At 40.1% G+C, this 19,273-nt stretch overlaps 1 protein-coding gene across 4 annotated transcripts in view; it reads right to left on the reverse strand.

Annotated features, from left to right (window-relative positions):
• Positions 1-17,695: 17,695 nt before the first annotated feature.
• The window catches only part of SLAIN1 (SLAIN motif family member 1), a 60,035-nt gene continuing 58,457 nt past the window's right edge, over positions 17,696-19,273 (reverse strand). For all 4 annotated transcript variants that reach the window (XM_029209787.1, XM_029209786.1, XM_029209788.1 and 1 more), the window contains one exon: positions 17,696-18,757. In XM_029209787.1, the coding sequence (XP_029065620.1) occupies positions 18,682-18,757 (76 nt within the window). In that variant the 3' untranslated portion in view covers positions 17,696-18,681. The remainder of the gene's footprint in view (positions 18,758-19,273) is intronic.

Here is a 19,273-nt window from a genome sequence, read left to right on the forward strand (position 1 = left end):
GTGTCTGTTTTTGTGCCATTACCGTACTCTTTTGATTGCTGTAGCTTTGTAGTATAGTATGAAATCAGGGAGCATGATACTTCCAGTTCTGTTCTTAAGATTGTTTTGGCAATTTGGGGTCTTTTGTGTCTCCATACAAATTTTAACATTATTTGTTCTAGTTCTTTGAAAAATACCATTGCTATTTTGAGAGAGATTGCACTGAATCTGTAGATTGCCTTGGGTATTATGGTCATTTTAACTATGTTAATTCTTCTAATCCATGAACATTGTATATCTTTCCATCTGTTTGTGTCATCATCAATTTCTTTCATCAGTGTCTTATAGTTTTCCAAGTACAGTCTTTCACGTCCTTAGATTCATTCCTAGGTATTTTATTCTTTATGATGTGATTGTAAATGAGATTGTTTCCTTAATTTATCTTTCTGATAGTTCATTATTAGTGTATAGAAATGTAATAGATTTCTGTATATTAATTTTGTATCCTGCAGTCTTACCTAACTCACTGAGGAGCTCTAGTAGCTCTTTGGTGGTGTCTTTAAGATTTTCTATGTATAGCATTATGTCATATGCAGGCAGTTTTACTTCTTCCCTTCCAATATAGATTCCTTTTATTTCCTTTTCTTGTCTGATTGCTGTGGCTAGGACTTCCAATACTATGTTGCATAAAAGCAGCAAGAGTAGGCATTCTTGTCTTTTTCCTGATCTTAGAGAAAATGCTTTTAGTTTTTTACCACTGAGAATAATGTTAGCTGTGGGCTTATCATATATGGTATTTATTATATTGAGGTATGTTTCCTCTATACCCACTTTGTGGAAAGTTTTTATCATAAATGGATATTGAATTCCATCACAAACTTCTTCTGTATCTATTGAGATGATCATATGATTTTTATTCAGTTTGTTAATGTGGTGTATCATATTGATTGATTTATGAATATTGAACTATCCTTGCATCCCTAAGTAAATCTCACTTGATCATGGTGTATTATCCTTTTTATATATTCATTGAATTCTGTTTGTTAATATTTTGTTGAGGAGTTTTGCGTCTATATTCATCAGATATATTAGCCTGTAACTAACTTTATTTATTTATTTATTTTGTAGTGTCTTTGTCTGATTTTGGTATCAGGGTAATGGTGGACTTGTAGAATAAACTTGGGAGTATTCCCTCCTCTTCAGTTTTTATAATAGTTTGAGAAGGATAAGTATTAGCTATTCTTTGGTAGAAGTCCCCTGTGAAGCCATTAGGTCCTAGACTTTGTTTGCTGAGAGTTTATTACTAATTCAATTTCACTGCTAGTGATTGGTCTTTTCAGATTGTGAATTTCTTCCTGGTTCAGTCTCAGAAGATTGTTTCTAGAAATTTGTTCATTTTCTCCTATGTTGTCCAATTTGTTGGCATATAACTCTCCATAGTATCCTCTTCTGATTTATTTTTGGGAGGGGGTATCTCTGTGATATTGGTTGTTATTTCTTCTCTTTCATTTCTTATTTATTTGGGTCCTCTTTTTTCCTTCATAAGCCTGGCTAAACGCACATCACTTTTGTTTATCTTTTCAAACGCCCGTCAATTTTGTTTATCTTTTCAAAAAACAGCTCTTGATTTCATTGATTTTTTTCTATTGTGTTTTTTTTCTCTATTTTATTTATTTCCTCTCTGATCATTATTATTTCCTTCCTTCTGATTCTTCTTTTTCTAATTACTAGATGGTAAGTTAGGTTGTTTGAGATTTTTCTTGTTTCTTGAGATAAGCCTGTCTCACTGTTTACCTCCCTCTTAGAACTGGTTTTGCTGCATCCCATAAATTTTGGAAAGGTTTTTTTTTTTTTTTTCTTATTTTTCTTGAGGTATCTTCTGATTTTCATTTTGATTTCTTCATTGATGCATTGGTTTTTTAGTAGCATGTTGTTTATTCTCCACTTGTTTGTGTCTTTGCAATTTTTCTTCCTGTAATTCTAGTTTCATATCATTGTGGTTGGGGAAAAATGCATGATATAATTTCTGTCCTCTTAAATTTGTTGGGACTTGTTTTGTGTCTAGCATTTGCTCTACCCTGGAGTACATTCCATGTGGACTTGAAAATAATGTGTATTCTTCTGTCTTTGGATGGAATGTCCTGTAGATATTAAGTCCAAATTGTCTAATGTGTTATTTAAGACTACTGTTTCCTTATTGATTCTCTCTCTGGATGATCTGTCCATTGATTAAGTGGGGTGTTAAAGTCCCTTAGTAATGTTGTATTATTGTAAATTTCTCTCTTTATGTCGGATAGTATTTGCTTTGGATATTTAGGTGCTCTTGTATTAGGTGCATATATGTCAATGAGTGTTATGTCCTCTTCTTGTATTGAAACATTTATCATTGTATAATACCCTCCTTTGTCTTTTGTTGTAGATTTTGTCTGTTTTGTCTGGTGTAAGTATTCCTACCTCAGTTTTCTTGTCATTTCCATTTGCATGAAATATCTTTTTCCATCTTCTCACTGTCAGTCTGTGTATCTTTAGCTCTAAAGGGAGTTTCTTGTAACCAACACATAGATGGATCTTTTTTTAAATCCAGTCAGCCACCGTATATCTTTTGTTTTGCTTTTTTTTGAATATAGTTGATCTAGTTGATTTACAATGTTGTGTTAGTTTCAGGTACCCAGCAAAGTGAATCAGTTGACCCCACATCTTTTGATTAGAGAATTTAGTCTATTGACTTTTCAACTAGTTTTTGGTAGGTATGTACTTATTGCCATTGTGTTACTTTTCTGATAGTTTTTGTAGTTCTTCTAGGTTTTTTTCTTCTTTATTTAGCTTCTTCCCTTATGGTTTGATGATTTTCTTTAGTGGTATGCTTGTGTTCCTTTCTCTCTAGTTTTTGTGTATCTATTATAGGTTTTTGATTTGTGGTTACCAGGGGTTCATATATGTTGACCTATGTCTATTTGTTTTAAACTGACAGTCACTTAAGTTCAAACACTTTCTCCATTTTTTATGCCCCTCCCTCATGTGTTGTGTTTTCGATGTCATATTTTACATCTTCATGTTTATCCCTTCACTGTTTATTGTAGTTATAATTGATTTTACAATTTTTTTCTTTCAGTCTTCATACTAGTTTATTTAAGTGGTTTATCTACAGCCTTTACTATACATCTGCCTTTACTAGTGGTCTTTTTCCTTCCCTATACTTACTTTTGTTGTGGCCTTTTCTTTTCTATTTAAAGAAGTTCCTTTAACATTTATTTTAGGGTAGGTTTAGTATTGATGAACTCTTTTAGTTTGGGGCTGCCTGAGAAGTTCTTTATCTCTCCTTGAATTCTAAATGATATTCTTTCTGGGTAGAGTATCCTAGGTTGCAGGCTTTTCCCTTTCAGCAGTTTAGATATATTGTGCCACTCTCTTCTGGCCTACAAAGTTTCTTCAGAGAAATCAGCTGATAGCTTTATGGAGATTCCCTTGTATGTGATTCTTTGTTTTTTTCTTAATGCCTATTTCTTAATCTTTAACTTTTGCCATTTTAATTATGATATGTTTTGGTGTGGGTCTGTTTTGCTTCTTCTTGTTTGGGACTCTCTGTGCTGCCTGGAACTGGATATGTTTCCTTCTTCAGATTTAGGAAGTTTTCAGCCATAATTTCATCAAATATATTTTTGATTCTTTTCTTTCTCTCTTCTCCTTCTGAGACCCCTATAATGAGAATGTTGGTACACTTTGATGTTGCATTAGAGGTCCATAAACTGTTCTCATTTTTAAAATTTCTTTTTTCCCTTTGCTGTTCTGATTGGGTGATTTCCATTATTCTGTCTTCCAGATCACTTTGGCCTTCTTCTGTATCACCTAGTCTGCTGTTAATTCCTTCTAGTGTATTTTTTTAATTTCAGTTATTGTATTCTTCATTCTGGTTATTTATATTTTCTAGATCCTTGTTAAAATTCTCACTGTGTTCATGTATTCTTTTCTGTAATCCAATTAGCATTCTTGGTAGTAATGCTTTGAACTCTTTTTCTGGTACATTATCTATTTCTGTTTATTAGTTGTTTTTTTTCAGGTGTTTCCCTTGTTCTTTCATTTGAAATAAATCCCTCTGTCTTCTCATTTTGCTTAACTTTTTCTGTCTCCTTTCTCTGACTCATGAAGGGGTGTCCTTGTGTGGGACCATTCCTATTTAGTCTGCATGTGCCCAGTGGCTTCGGTGTGAGCTGGACCTTCTCCTCTGCTCAGTGACCAACAATGCCATACTGGGGGCAGTGTTTGGTTTGAACTTGCTGGAACAGAAGCCCTGAGTGTTGGGGCCATTCTGGCTCTGTGCCCTTTATGTGTGTGGTCTGTCCCCTCCTAGCATTGGCACATTTCCCTCAGAGGAGAGCAGTGCTGGAGCAGAGGGGCAGCAGTAGGTGCTTAGTATGGGTTGAGGCATGGGCTGTGGTGGTCCTGGCACCAGAGTCCCAGACTTCTCTTGCACCCTTGCCTTCTTGGGTGCTAGCAATGGCTGCCATTGCTCTGTTCAAATGCCGTTCTCGGTCCAAGCCAGCTCTGTCCCTCACAACCTCACATTCCTCTCAGTTGCATCAGCCCTCACCCTAGTGTGGAGCTGGGCCATGGAGCAAGAGGGGTGAGAGCAGGTGCTTGGAGTGGGTCGGGGCACAGGCTGTGTTAATCCCAGCACCAGTCAGTGTCCCTGACCCCTCTTGATCTGTTGTCTCCTTAGGTGCCAGCAATGGCCACCCTTGCCCCATTCAGATGTTCTGGGTCAAAGCTGGCTCTGTTCCTCATAACCATTCACTCCTCTCAGCCACAGCAGCCCTTATCCTAGTGCAGAGCTGCACCATGGAATGAGAGGGGTCGGGGGTGAACTCGGCTCGGGTTGGGGCACCTGCCGGGGTTGCAGGAAACTGGTCAGAGGCCTGGGCAGTTTCAATCTGCTTCCTCCACCTTGTTTTGGGAGTAAGCAAGTGTGTTTGTACTCTTCACAAGTGGAGTCTAGGTTTCTATGGTCTCACCATCAGTCCCACTCTTTTTTAAACCAACTAAGGGGACTTGTTTTCCCAGTGTCAGATCCAAGGGCTGGGGTGCCCAATAGGTGGTTCACACTACTCACTCCCCAAGAAGTATCTCCACACCCATGGAATTCTCCTCTACTCTGTGTTCCATCCCAGGGGTGCAGATCCCAACCTGATCACGTCTTTTCCCTTCCTACCCAATTCCATGTGGATTTTTCTTACAGCCTTCTATTTTTTTTTTTTTTTTTCGGTACGCGGGCCTCTCACTGTTGTGGCCTCTCCCGTTGTGGAGCAACAGGCTCCGGATGCGCAGGCTCAACGGCCATGTCTCACGGGCACAGCCGCTCCGCGGCATGTGGGATCCTCTCAGATCGGGGCAAAAACCCACGTCCCCTGCATCGGTAGGTGGACTTGCAACCACTGCGCCACCAGGGAAGCCCCAGCCTTCTTTGTATAAGAGTCTTTCTGCCAGTCTTCAGTTTGTTTTCAGTGAGAATTGCTCTATATGTAGAATTATTTTTGATGTGTTCATGGGAAGAGGTTAGCTCTGTGTCCTCCTACTCCATCTTTATCCCCCTCCTGTGTCCTTCAATTCTGAATGTCAGCTTTGTTGGGTAGAGTATTCTCGGTTGGAAGGTTAAGGGAGTGTCATGATATATTCCGTTTCTTCTAAAATGCTGCTGATAGTCTTACGGAGGTTCCCTTGTATATAACAAGTTATTTTTCTCTGGCTGGTTTTAAGATTCTTTCCTTGTCTTTAACTTTAGACATTTTAATCATAATATGTCTTGACGTGGGCCTTTTGGGGTCATCTGATTTGAACTCTATGGCTGTCCTGGATCTGAGTGTCTATTTCCCTCAGTCATTATTTTTTCGAGTATGTTTTCTGCCCCTTTGTCTCTTCCTTCTCCCTGTGGGACCCCTTTAATGTGAATGATGGTCTGCTTGATGTTGTCCCTTAAGCTATCTTCACCTTTCTTTCTTTCGTTTTTTCTTTTTTAGCTTCTCTAATTGCTGAGTTCTACTGCCCTGTCTTCAGGTTCACTGATCCTTTCTTTGCGTCATCATCTAGTCTGCTTTTGAGCCCCTCTAGTGTATTTTTCAGTGCAGTTATTGTATTCTTCAGTTCTATGACTATTTGGTACCTGTGTTTTCTGTCTCTTTGAAGTTTTCACTGGGTCCCTCCATTCTTCAAAGTTCAGTGAGAATCTTTATGATTGTTTTTTTAACTCTTGATCAGGTAAATCACTTACCTCCATTTCCTTAAGGAATTTTTCCGAGGCTTTACCTTGTTCTGTGTTTAAAAACTATTCCTCTGTTTTTTCGTTTTGCTTGACTGTGTTTGTTTCTGTGCATTAGATAAAACAGCCATCTCTTCCAGTCTTGAAAGAATGGCCTTGTATAGGAGAGGAAACTTTTTGTTCAACACTGCCCTAGCTCTAGGTTGTCACTCAAACCTTTGTGATTGTCCAAGCTGCCTATTTTATTTTTAGCAGCTCCCAGTAGTTATGGGTCATCAATGTCCCAAAGAAGAGGATCTAAGTTAGGACCTCAATTCAAGCTGATTGAAAGCCAGACCCTCAGGCAGCAGCTTTTAAAGTATGGAAATATATACAGTTCTCTGGGATCACAAGCGTAAGTCCTGCTGGCCACCAGAGCCAGGTGACCTAGAAGTGTCCCCTGGGGGCAGCCACAAGAACCAGGGTGCCAGAGGAATGTACAAGCTCCTTACTGGAGATACTGGCAAGCTGAAGTAAGGCAGAGGAGGAGTGCAAAGATGCTTTCCACCAGCCTTTATTTCCTGAGAGAACCTCAGTAGGCTGCTAGATATGTTCCTGCACCTCATACCAAAGCTCCAGGACAAACAAATAAGCCTCTTTCACAGAAAGACTGGGGGTGTATTTCACTTGCCTGTGTAGTGCCCTGAGGGTGGTAACTGGCCAAGAACTATGTCTCTGATTGTTACAGTCCCATGGGATCCAGGAATGCAAGCCCTCCAGCCAGCAGAGCTAGGTGATCAAGGGGCATCCCCTAGGTGGCATCCATAAAAGCTGCGGCACCAGACATAAAAACCAGGGCACCAGGCACATGTAAAATCTTCCCTCTGGAAGATACTGGCACTCTGGAGCACAGCAGAGGGAAGAGTGTGAAGACGCTACCCAACAGCCTCCTTCCCCAGAGAATACCCCAGCAGGCCCCCAAATGTGTGTTAAGTTAGATGCCTGCCCCTCAAGCTGATGATTTAAGATAAGCAAATAAGCCTCTTTCACATAAGGTCTGTGCACCTCTCGGCCAGCTGCTCTCACACTGGTTCCTGAGGCAGGTCAGTCTGAGCACGTGAGCCCTTTAAGAGCCACTTCTCAGTGCACTGTAGCCTTTTGGGTCTCGTGGACATAAGCCCCATTGGTTTTCAAAACTGTTATTTCGGGGGGTTTTCTCTGAAGTCCAGGTCTTAAGAGTATGGGTGCCCAATGTAGAGCTCAAACCTTTTTTTCCTCAGAGAGAAGCTCCCCAGCCACTGCTGACCACCATCCTCCTTTCTGTCTCGATGTATGTGACTAATCTAGGCATCTCATATAAGTAGAATCATACAGTATTTGTCCTTTTATGTCTGGCTTATTTCACTTAGTATAATGACCTCAAAGTTTATCCATGTTGTAGAATGTGTCAGAATTACCTTTCTTTTTAAGGCTGAATTCCATTGTATGGAATTTTATTTATCTCCAGATGACCACTTGGGTTGCTTTCACTTTTTGGCTATTGTGAATAAAGGTGCTATGAACATGGGTATACAAATAACCTGATCGAGTCCCTGCTTTCACTTCTTTTGGGAATATACCTAGAGGTGGCATTGCTGGACGTATGATAATTTTATTTTTAATTTTTGGAGGAACCTCCATAATGCTTTCCATAGCAGCTGCACCATTTTACATTCCCATCAGCAGTGCGTAAGAGTTCCAATTTCCCCACATCCTTGCCAACACTTGTTTCATTTTGTGTTGTTTTTATTTAGTTTATAAAAGCCGTCCTAATGGGTGTGAAGTGCTATCTCATAGCTTTGATTTTCATTTCCCTAATGATTAGTGATGTTGAGCATCTTTTCGTGTGGAAGAGGCTCCAGAAGAAAAATGTCTTCAGGGAAAATGAAGAAAAAATGGGATTAATAGATGCCTGATAGATTTGACTATGTGGGAGAAAAGTATTTTACAGAGCTCTGTGGACTATAAAACACTTAGCCACAGGTTCAAAGAACTCTAAGAAATTTTTGTTTTAAATGAAGCAGTTGTTAACTCCAGGAAAATATAATATATGAAGTCAATAAATATTGTTTAGATTAAAAACTTGTTTAATTATATTGGGAAAATGGAGGGAAGATGCGAAAGAGCGCTGGTAGCTGTGAGCAGTGTTCACCAATGTTCCCAAATCTCTTCCACTTCTTGGACTCAGAATAGCATGTTTCATGCTTCCTGTGCAGCTAGAGAGGCCGTGCGGGCAGCTCTGGTCATATTCTGAGGAGATGGCACGTGACCCTCTCAGTGTGGAGCACTGAAGTCTTGGTCTCTGATTCTCAGTTCTCTCTCCCTGCTGTGATGAGCCCTGGCGCCCCCTGTTGACATGGCTGTGTTATAGGAAGGGGCAGAGTGACTACCTTTGTAGCAAAACCCTCCTCTGACTCCATTGGACCCTAGAGTGCACGGGAGAAATGGCTGTTTGTAGCCTGAGATGTGGGGATTCTTTGCTACTGCAAGATAATCTACGTCAGGGGCTAAGAAACTTTTTCTGTAAGGGTTCACAAAGTTAATATTTTAGGCGTTGCCACACATAATCTGTTACACATGCTCTTGTTTTTTTAAACAATTCTAAAAATGTAAAAACCATTATTAGCTCATAAGCTGTATGAAGATTGTATGAAGATGGGCTGTGGGCCAGGTTTGGTAGTTTTCAGACCTGCTCTAGATGGCTGTAGTGGGTACCGACCGCAGATCGGCTGGGTCTTTGAAGCTGGGGAGGACAGCTATGTCGCCCAACACAGAAGGCCAGGAAGTCTGGGGACTTAACACCCACTGACTGATGGGAGCTGGTGAATAAATAGCTCTGTGTGGGAGACCCTAAGGAGTGTGTTCACACTATTTCCTAGAATATCCTTATGGGCTTAAGTTCCAGCAACTGGCCAAATAAATCCCCTTTAGTGCTTGCTTTCCCGGTTCTTCCCTGATTCCACTCGCCTACAGCATGTCCTGTACCTCCCAGTTAAACTGCTGACTTTTGTCTAGAATCCGCCTCTGGGGAAAGTCAAGTGAATATATCTGTCCTTAGTAGCACAGCTATTAGTGCAGGAATGTAGTGCTTCTGTGCCACTGGCTTAACAGTCAAGCAGTGAAAGATGAGGAAATGGCATCGGAGTGAGAAAAGTGGTGACCCGTGTCTTGCCCATGTTACGGCAACACATCTGTGATAGCTTCTTGGCTAGGAGGCTGTGGAGAGCGGACCACAGCCCTCACTCGCCTCTAATCATTGGATGCGATGTTCCCTAAAATGAATCTGCCAAGTGCATGTGCTAAATTGGCTTAGCTCTGTTTAAAGTCTTTTTAGTAAATGACCAAGCCCTGCCTATCTTAGCTTCTCCACGTCTCCCATGTCTTTCCCTTCCGGTCTGTCCAGTGTCCACGGGGCAAATACAGTCGTCTCCCCGGTGGATGTGGATATGGTGCTCCGTTGCGGGAAGCTTCCTATACTTCAGAGGACAGAAAGCTAAAACCCTCAAACCTCAGGCTTTCTTGCTGTGAGAATTCCAGATGCAGTCGGGGTCCACTGATCAGGTGCTCTTGCAGGGAAGGGTGACAGTTCGGGAACATCTGACGTTTTGTGGGCAAGCTGTGGAGGCACTGGCTTTATTCTGTGGCAGCGTTAGCAGAAGTCCCTTATCTGGTCACTACTTTCATGTGTGGGACACATGGGGACCCCTGTGGTCCATCTGCCTTTTGTTGGTACAGACCTGGAGGGCATGGTGACACAGCCTGGATGCAGCGTCCTGGTCTCTGCAAGGGCAGCGTGTTAGTGGAGCTAAGGGTTCCGGGGCAGCTTCTCATTCCCCTCTGCCCCATCTCTGGCACCGTTAGCCCATCTCCTGGTCTGCGATGCTGTGTGACGAGCTGTTCTCAGAGGCCTATCCTGGGCTGGCCCACCTGTCTTGCCAATTATCTTATAGGCACTAATTTCTTCCATCAAATCCCTTCTGCTTCAACACAGCTAGGGTAGTTTGTGCCCCGCACTGAACCGGGGCTAACACGGTCTGAGATGGCATTCTTGCCTTCCAGTCTCCCCTTGGAGAGAGCCGGCATCCCCGCCCTGTTCTTACTTTGCATGGGCTACAAAGCCCTCCCCAAATTAGCTCCGGCCCACGCCTTCAGCTTAGTTCCCTCCGGCACTCCCTTGCACCCTGCAGGCAGCTGAATGAAACAGTTCACCTGATTGGCCACGCAAGTTAACACCTGTTCTTTGCACACTCCGTTTCCTCGCATGTCTTGCCCCCTCTACCAGGAATGCCCACCCCAGCTTTGTGCTTGCTTCCACCCTTGGCTCTCTTTAGTCCTTTCTCCATAGACCATGAGTTTTAACTTCACATTTATTCAAGTTATCTTTTGGTTCAAAGCCAGGGTCCTAATCCCAGCTCTGGCCCCTAATAGCTCTGTGACCGTGGGCAAGTTGTTTAACCTCTCTGTTCCTGAGTTTCCTCATTTTCAAAATGGGGATAATAGAAAGACAGATACCATATGAGCTCACATATATGTGGAATCTAAAAACCAACAACAAAAATGAGCTCACAGATACAGAGAACAAACTGGTGGTTACCAGGGGCGCAGGGGGTGGGGAGTGGGTGAAATGGGGTCAAAAGGTACAAGTTTCCAGGTATAACATAAATCCTGGGGATGTAGAAAAAATAAATGGGAATGATAACAGTATTTCCTTCAGTGGGTGTTTTAGCTGTGCTTTCTTAGATTTGTTATGTCTGTTTGGCAGCTGTTCATCACAGGGCCACAAACTATCTACCGAAGTGTTGACCTCTTCCCTGTGAGCCGGCCTGCATGTGCAGACCGGCTGATCCAAGGCCAAGTCCCCCACCCACTTCTTATCCAGTTCTCACACACCCAAGCAATATTCCCCCTGCCCTAAATCACCCTAGGACCAAGTACTAGGCAACTGGAGACCACCCCTATAGCTCGAAGCCCCCTGGAATTATTCAGATCAGCCAATCCTAGACTGTTTACTCTGCCTTGCATTGCCTTTCCTGCAGAAACCCCAGCAAAGGCTCTGGCCTAGACTTCCACCTCCTGACCAAAACCTGCCTCTGTGTGCTGTGACCTGCCCCTTCCTTTCAGGAAACATGAGTAATAAAAGTCTTCTTTCAGTGGCATCGACCTCTTGATGTCATCACTCAGTCACTTCCACAAATTAAAATCCCACAGGTGTAATTTTAGAACAATAAGATTGTGTGAGGATTAAATTAGTAAAAACTTCTGAAGAACTTAGTTGAGTGTCTGGCACATAGGAAGAGAAGTATGAGTGTTAGTGTTACTATTAATAAATAGCTTCCCATTGAACTTGGAATAAAATTCAAAGCCCTTCCTTACTTGAGGTTCCACAGGCTCATGCCCCTCCCTCTCCTGTGGTCCTGGGACCTGTGCAGTGGCACGTAGGCCTGTGCTCAGAAGGGCCCTGTGATTTGGTTTAATGCTGGACTGTTGCCATCCTGAAATTCTTAGTATGTTCTCAAAGTTCATTTCGTACTGGACCCCACAAAGCATGGAACCAGCTGAGCCACCAGCACACTAAGATCCAGCCCCACCAGCCTTCTTTTGGCCCTTTATGCACTCCAAATTCTTCCCTCTCTCTACCTGAAATAATCTTTCCCTTTCTCTTCATTTTATGAATTCCCATACATCCTCAGCTTAAATGTCCTCTTCTCAGACAGGCCTTTCTGGAGCATCCTTGCCCCCCTGCTCCCATCCCGTTATTCTGTATCTTAGATCCTTGCTTCTTCCTTTATAGGAAGGACATGGTATTTGTTAGATGTGAACCTGTCTCTCTTACTAGAATCAAGAATGTCACTTCCATGAAAGTAGAACCACATCTGACTTGTTGGCTGTGATATCCTCTGTGTTTAGCACAAAGCCTGACAAATAGTAGGCTCTCAATAAATATTTGTTGGATGAGTGAACCCAGGACCTGCTTTAAGATCAAATTGCTGACCTCACCAAAGCTGATCATTCCCTTGGTCCCATCACCACTCTTTCTCTAAACATCTTTTAGCATAGTGTTGCATTGTTTACATGGCTAATTCTGATTTCTCTGAATTTTAGACAGCCCAAAAATCTATCTATGGTCTCTTCTCCCTAATCCCTGACTGAATCATGAATTTAAGGATTAGATGTAGGGAGATTTGGGGGTCCTTCTGTTACCTACGAGGATGATAAAGGTAGATTATTCTTTGACAGGTTAAGGACGCAAATTGTCATTTCTTGGGTAACCACTAAAAGAATAGCAAAGGAGGATTAGGGTATAATTTTCAAACTAATAGGAGAGAAAAGCAGAATTAAAAAAAAACAATCTAAAGGAAGACAAAAATGGGAAAAGGAAAAGATGTAACAAACGAAGCTCATAAGAAGGTGGTAGATTTGTATCTAAATATGTCAGTAATTATTTTATATACAATGGCTTAAATGGTCAAGTTCAAGGGCAAAGATTTTCATACTAGGTTTAAAAAACCCTGAACTGTATGTTGTTTAACACAAGAATAAAATTTGAAAGCAAAGGTTTAAAAATATGTATCATATAAACACTAAAAGAAATATGTAGCTATTTAATATCTGAAAAATAGATTTTTTAAGACATTAAAAAGAAAGATAAAGAAGACTAGTTCCATGATAACAGGTTCACTTTGCCAGGAAGATAAAAGATATTTAAATATGTATACACCAAATCATGTGGCCTAAAAAGACAACACAAAATTTGATAGAACTATGAAGAGTAGAGGAGTGTACAGATAAGCCACCAATAAAGTAGGAGGTTTAATCATGCTTTTGGAAGCAGAATAAACACAACATCAGATTTTAAAAACATGACTTGACTGGACTCCAGGCCCCAGTGGCTTTACCAGTGAGATTTATCACATATTTAAGGGAGAAATAACTCCAATATTACATAAATCCTCCCAGCTAGAAAAACACATAGTACTCCCCAATTCATTTTATGAGACTAATACTGTCTTCATTCCAAAACCTAATAGGGACAGTTTGAGAAAGAAAAATTAAAAAACAATTTTATTCAAAAATTGGACAAAACTCCTAAATAAAATATTAGTAAATGAAATCAATCTATTTTAAAAAGGAGTAATGCAACATGACCAAATTGGATTTATCTCAATAATTCAAGGTTGAGTCAACATTAGAAAAATCCATTATAAAGTCAGCATATTAACAGATTAAATGAGATAGTCTTATTTTAATAGATGCAGAAAGTTTGTTTAAAATTCATTCTTTTATGATAAAATACTGTTAGAAAATTTGAAACCTAATGGTAAGAAAAGAGAAAGCTTTCCTTTTGAATTAGCAAAGAGATAGATATCTATTATCATTTATATTTACTACTGCATTGAAGACCATAGGCAAGAAAAAGAAAAAGATATAGGATAGGAAAGAAAGAAATCTAACATTCATACATTTTGACTGTGTATATAAAGATTCTAAGTATAAATTAACTAACATAAATTTAAGGTGGTTGAATAAAACATTTGAAATGAAATTTTAAAAATATCTAAGTATCACATAGCATAAAAAAGTATCACATACCTAGAAATTAATCTTGCAAAAGGCATTTCAGTCCTCTGGGAAGAACTTGCACAATTTTATTGAGAGAGATTAAAGAATACCTCAATCAATAAAAGAAGAGGTAGACCATGTTCATGGATTTTTAAGACTCAGTATGTAAACAGTCAATTTCCAACATATTGAATTATAAATTCAATGCAATCCAATCAAAATTCCAACAGGATGTTTTTCTGCCTAGTTTGTTTAAAAATACATGTGGAAATGCAAAGGGACAAGAATATCCATGACACACTTGAAGGAAAAGATAGTAAAACCACTCTATTTAGCAAAATGTAATTATAAGTCTATAGAGATTAAAACAGTATGGTTCTGGTACAGGAATAGACAGTTCTGAAATAGACACATACACACACAAAGACATCTGATTATGACAAAGAACAGTGAGGTAAGGACAAAGTTTTCAGTAAGTGTTACTAGGACAACTATAAATCCACATGAACAATATAAAATATAGGTGAAAAGCAAAATAATAAAACGTTGAGAATACAGGAGATTATATTCACGATTCCAGGGTCAGGAAATACTCTTTAAACAAGACACAAAACGGCTAATCTTTAAAAAAAATGGTAAATATGTACTATGTTAAAATTAATAATTCTATCAGAATACCTCATTAAAAGAATTAAAAGGTAAGCTACACAGTGTGAAGATATAGTTTTAACACATATAACTGACAAAACGTTTGTAGCAGACTATATAATAACTAATACAAATCAGTAAGGAAACCCCAATAGAAAAATGGACAAAAGACCTGAACAGGAATCCATAAAAGATGATATGCAAATGTTCAATAAACAAATGCAAAGGTATTCTATCTCACTACAACCAAGGAAATGAAAATTAAGACCATGAGACACAACTAGATACCCACAGACTTAAAAGTTAAAGATGTTTTAACAATACCAAATGTGTGTATTAACAGGAATTCTCATAGCCTCCTGGCAAACATGTACAGTAGTAATACAATTAATGGGAAATTAGGTTGGCATTATCTAGTAAAGTGGTTGGCAGTGTTTTGCAGGCAGCTTCTAGGATGGCCTCAATGACCTTTGTCTCCTGGTATTAACATTTTTGTGCAATCCCCTCCCCTTAAATGAGGGCTGGACATAGTGACTTGCTTCCAATGAATAAAACATGGCACAAACGATGGGCTGTCACTTCTAAAAATTAAGTTACAACAGAAAAATTTCCAGCTTTCTGGCTCACACTCTCTTTCCCAACCTCTCTCTCTCTCGTGCTCATTCTGATGAAGTAAGCCACTATGTTGTAAGCTACCCAAGGAGAGGTCCGTGTGGCAAAAAGCAATGGTACCTTCTACTCAATAGCACACAAGGAAATGAATCGTCCCAACAATCACGTGAGTGATCTTGAAAGCAGATTCTTCCCTAGTGAGTCTCAGCATGACTGCAGCCTTGTGAGAAACCCTGAGCCAGAGGACCCAGCTAGGCTGTGGCCAGGTTCCAGACCCACAGAAACTGAGATAATAATGTTTTAAGCCACTTAGTTTTGTAGTAACTTGTTATGCAGCAATAGCTAACTAATACAAATGTCAGCCAGGCTAGACTGTCTGTGTTAACTCAGCACCACCGCTCCCTTTCATGTTGCAGAACTAAGCATCTCAGGATCGCTTTTCCTGTATGAGTCCTGGTTTGTTACAGTGTGAGGAATGCACATGAGATAGAGGGCGTAACTTTTTTTTTTTTAGAATGTGTCACATGGCTTATGGGATCCTAGTTCCCTGACCAGGGATCGAACCCAGGCCCCGGCAGTGAAAGCGCCGAGTCCTAGCCACTGGACTGCCAGGGAACTCCCTAGAGAGCATAACTGAGCTCAGCCAGAATCATGGTTTTCCAGCCTACTCCACCCACAGCTTCCCCGTCTCTGTTGGAGGAACTCCATCCTTTTAGTTGCCAGCCCAAAACACCTGGAGTTTTTCTTTTGGTCTCTAACACACTATATCCAATCCATAAAGATATCCTGATAGCTGTAGTTTTAGAAGACAGCCTGAATCTGACCATTTCTATCTCCTCCATTGCTATCCTGTCACCTTCACGGCATCTTCATTTCTTAAGAGTCTATTCTCACCAAATGCGAGTGATGCTTTTAAAAAGTCAAATCATAAACTCTGCTGCTCAAAACCATGAACAGCTCCCATTTCCAGAGTAAAATCAAAGCCTTATTGTGGCCCACATGCCCTACGTGATCTTTCCCTGTCTCCCTTCGGACCTCATCTCTACTGCTTCCCTCCTTGTTCCCTCTGCTTGCAGCCACAATGGCCTCCTTGCTCTTCCTCAAACAAACACCCCAGGCACGCTCTGCCCTAAGCCGTTGCCTCGGCTGCTCCCTCCTTTCCAGCAGCTTTTCTCAAAGGGGGCTCTGTAAATCACCTAGATGGCTGATTCAATAGGTGTGGGGTGAGCCTGAGGATCTGCATTTTCTAATAAGTTTCCAAGAGATGCTGATGCTGCTGATGTGCGGACCATACCCTAGGGCATCTATTGATGCAATATATTAAATTCTCTCCTATGCATCTAGAATAAATGTTACTACCATCCTGGGGAGAACTGTGAAAATAATCGCCAACACCACTTTGTCTTTGTTCAGGTGTCACCTTCTTAGTGAGATCTACCCAGATGATCCTACTTAATACTGTGATCTCTCCCCAGCTCCATTTTCTCACCTTCCCCCTTACTTTCATCTCCTTTTCTTTTTTTGCCATAGCACTTAAGACCTGTACTGTGATTTACTCACTTGTATGTGGTTTACTGTCTCTCTACTAACTTGAATGTAAATTCCAAGATACAGGGATCTTTGGTTTTTATTCCAAGGGCTGAACAGACTTTTTTGAATATAAATGAAATACTTGATTTGCAAATGAGTTGAATCCTTTCACCTTCTCAGAATATAAACTCATTTTTAAAAAATGTACTAACTGAACTACATATGTTCATAGGAAGAGCACAGTAGTGGCAAAAACAGACTTTTGAGATCAGATACACCTGGATTCAAAAGTCAGCTTCACTATTTACTAGCTAGATGTTTACCCTAGGTTAATGTCACATCCCTTGGGCTCAGGGTCTCTACATTTTAAATGGTGGTAATAGGAGGTGATTGTTAATAATCAGACAAATATATAAAAAATTTCTAGCACAGTCACTAGCAAAGTGACTAAGAAAGTGCTTGTCACTAACAAAGTGCTCAATAAGTATCACTTCTCCTTTGATACCTCACCTCCTCTAGCCCATATTTCATTTAAAGGACAGGCTAATTAAAAGCCAGTCTTTTAGTTCCCCATGGAACTATGTAGAAAGGCACATTTCTTAAAAATAAAAATCCCTAATGACCTTCAGGAGAACTGTTTTAAAACTTAACATTGACACCTTTTACCTAACCTTTCCATAGCAACTTGAGGTGAGAAGTTTTCCAATGTACATCAAATATAGTGTAGACTAATGATAATACTTTGCTATTTTACTGACACTGGGAAAAGAAACATTTCAAGTTCAACCCCCATAAAATACTGGAATCGCCACTGACAGTATTCTTCCACAAATGGGTTTCTGGGCAAGAGGCTCCTTGGGTTCTAGTGACCATCCTAAGTGGTACCGAAACCCCACTGCAGAACTAAAACCTCACATCTCTTCTCCTAAGCATTTTAGAGAGAGAGAATTGTTTACAAATGCAAATATTCTGCCTACCTGCCTCAGGTATAAATGCTCTGTACAAGAGCATAACAATGACAATACTTTCACAGTCGTGGTGAAACGTAGGCGTGGTATTTGTACTGTTTATGCTGTACATCCATGGGTGACCTGATACTGCTGAAATAGTCTTTATTTCTGAACATTCCAAAACAGCAGTGTACACAGTAACAAATATTAAGTCATATACCCTAAGAAAGCATTCATTAGTGCAAATGGATTTTGTAAAAGGTCTATCAAAAAGATTTATTTGCTTTAAAATGCGTTCATTTCCAGAAGCATTATTAATAAAATGTTACAGTTTCATAAAAGTATTGAAAATCAATTGTAGTACAGTAGCAAACATTGCAGGTATTAAGTGCAATGAGCTTGTGATGCCATTATAAATATGAAACCCACGTATGACAATAAATTAACAATGAAAACAACAAGACCATTTCGCTCTGTTGTCTGGCTGTCTGTGTTCAGTGCTTCAGATTACATTGTGCTCATTCAACATAATTTTATGTCTCTCAAATTGTTATGATGGAGTTTTGCTGATATATCCCTAGAGCTAAAAAAATAGTACCTTACCACAAAAATATTTTTATGGCACAAAATTTAAGTTGTTCCATAGTGGTTCACGTAGGTGTAAAAAGAAATAGGCACAAAAAATAAAATTCCTGTAAACTATAAAAAAGTGAATTTCAAAGCATACGTTATAGAACCTGGCTGTAAAATACAGAACATGTAATGGGAAGATGTTTAGAACATGTAAGTAAATTGAACAAGTTACTTTAAGAAACTCAGATGGCAAAGAAAGCATTATGGATACATCTCAATTCTCTCAAAAAGGATTCAGGTACATATCAGTTCTACAAAAACTTCCTAGCTCTAAGTGTCACAATACTGCAACCATGGATTTGTGAACGCTGCAGTATCTCAGGCAAATATTTAAGTGCAATAATTAGTCTCTGGTGATTGGTCCATTGAAAAACAATGCAGTAAATATGTTAAAACGCAGAAGGGAAAGAATATCCCGACACCCGCTGTTACCCAGCCAGCTAGGTAACACGACCCTCATTTCCACTTCTTTCCAGCTGTTCAAACGTACATAGAACTGCATCAGTAGCAACCATCTCTCCAGTTTCCATCCCTCAGAGTGCTGAGTGAAGACAGAGGCTTTGGAGGCTGAAGGAAACTATAAAGGAATGAAAAAAGGACACAGCTTGTAAGTAATCCCACGAGTCCCATCATTTACTTTGATCTACTCTCCGCCACTCCAGCAGTGACAACGTGCTGGCACCTTCCCAAGTGTGCCTTGTATTTCTGGGCCTTCAACATGCTCATCTGATGGAAAGCCCAGTTCTCGGCACGTTGCCACGCATGTTGTATGTGCACAAGCAGATTTGCAACCTGAGTGGAAAATGATCAATACCCTTAGTGTATAAAGAATATTTTAAAATCAGAAACAGATAAACTCAGGAGAAAAATGGCCCAAAAACATAAGTGGTTACTTCATTGAATACATATTGAAAATTTTTTCATGTTATTCTGTCTTACAAATAATCAAAGATTTGCCTATTATATTGGCTGAGGATTTAAAAAGAATGATAATACCCAATGTTTGCCTAAGTTTGTGGAAACAGACCCTCTCATTGTCTGGCAGTGACAGCCCTTCCAAGAGGTTAGTTTGAAGACATATATCCGAGGATAA

The sequence above is a fragment of the Monodon monoceros genome, unplaced genomic scaffold, assembly GCF_005190385.1.
Source record: "Monodon monoceros isolate NGI ecotype Baffin Bay Population unplaced genomic scaffold, NGI_Narwhal_1 Super_Scaffold_8, whole genome shotgun sequence".
NCBI lineage: Eukaryota > Metazoa > Chordata > Mammalia > Artiodactyla > Monodontidae > Monodon > Monodon monoceros.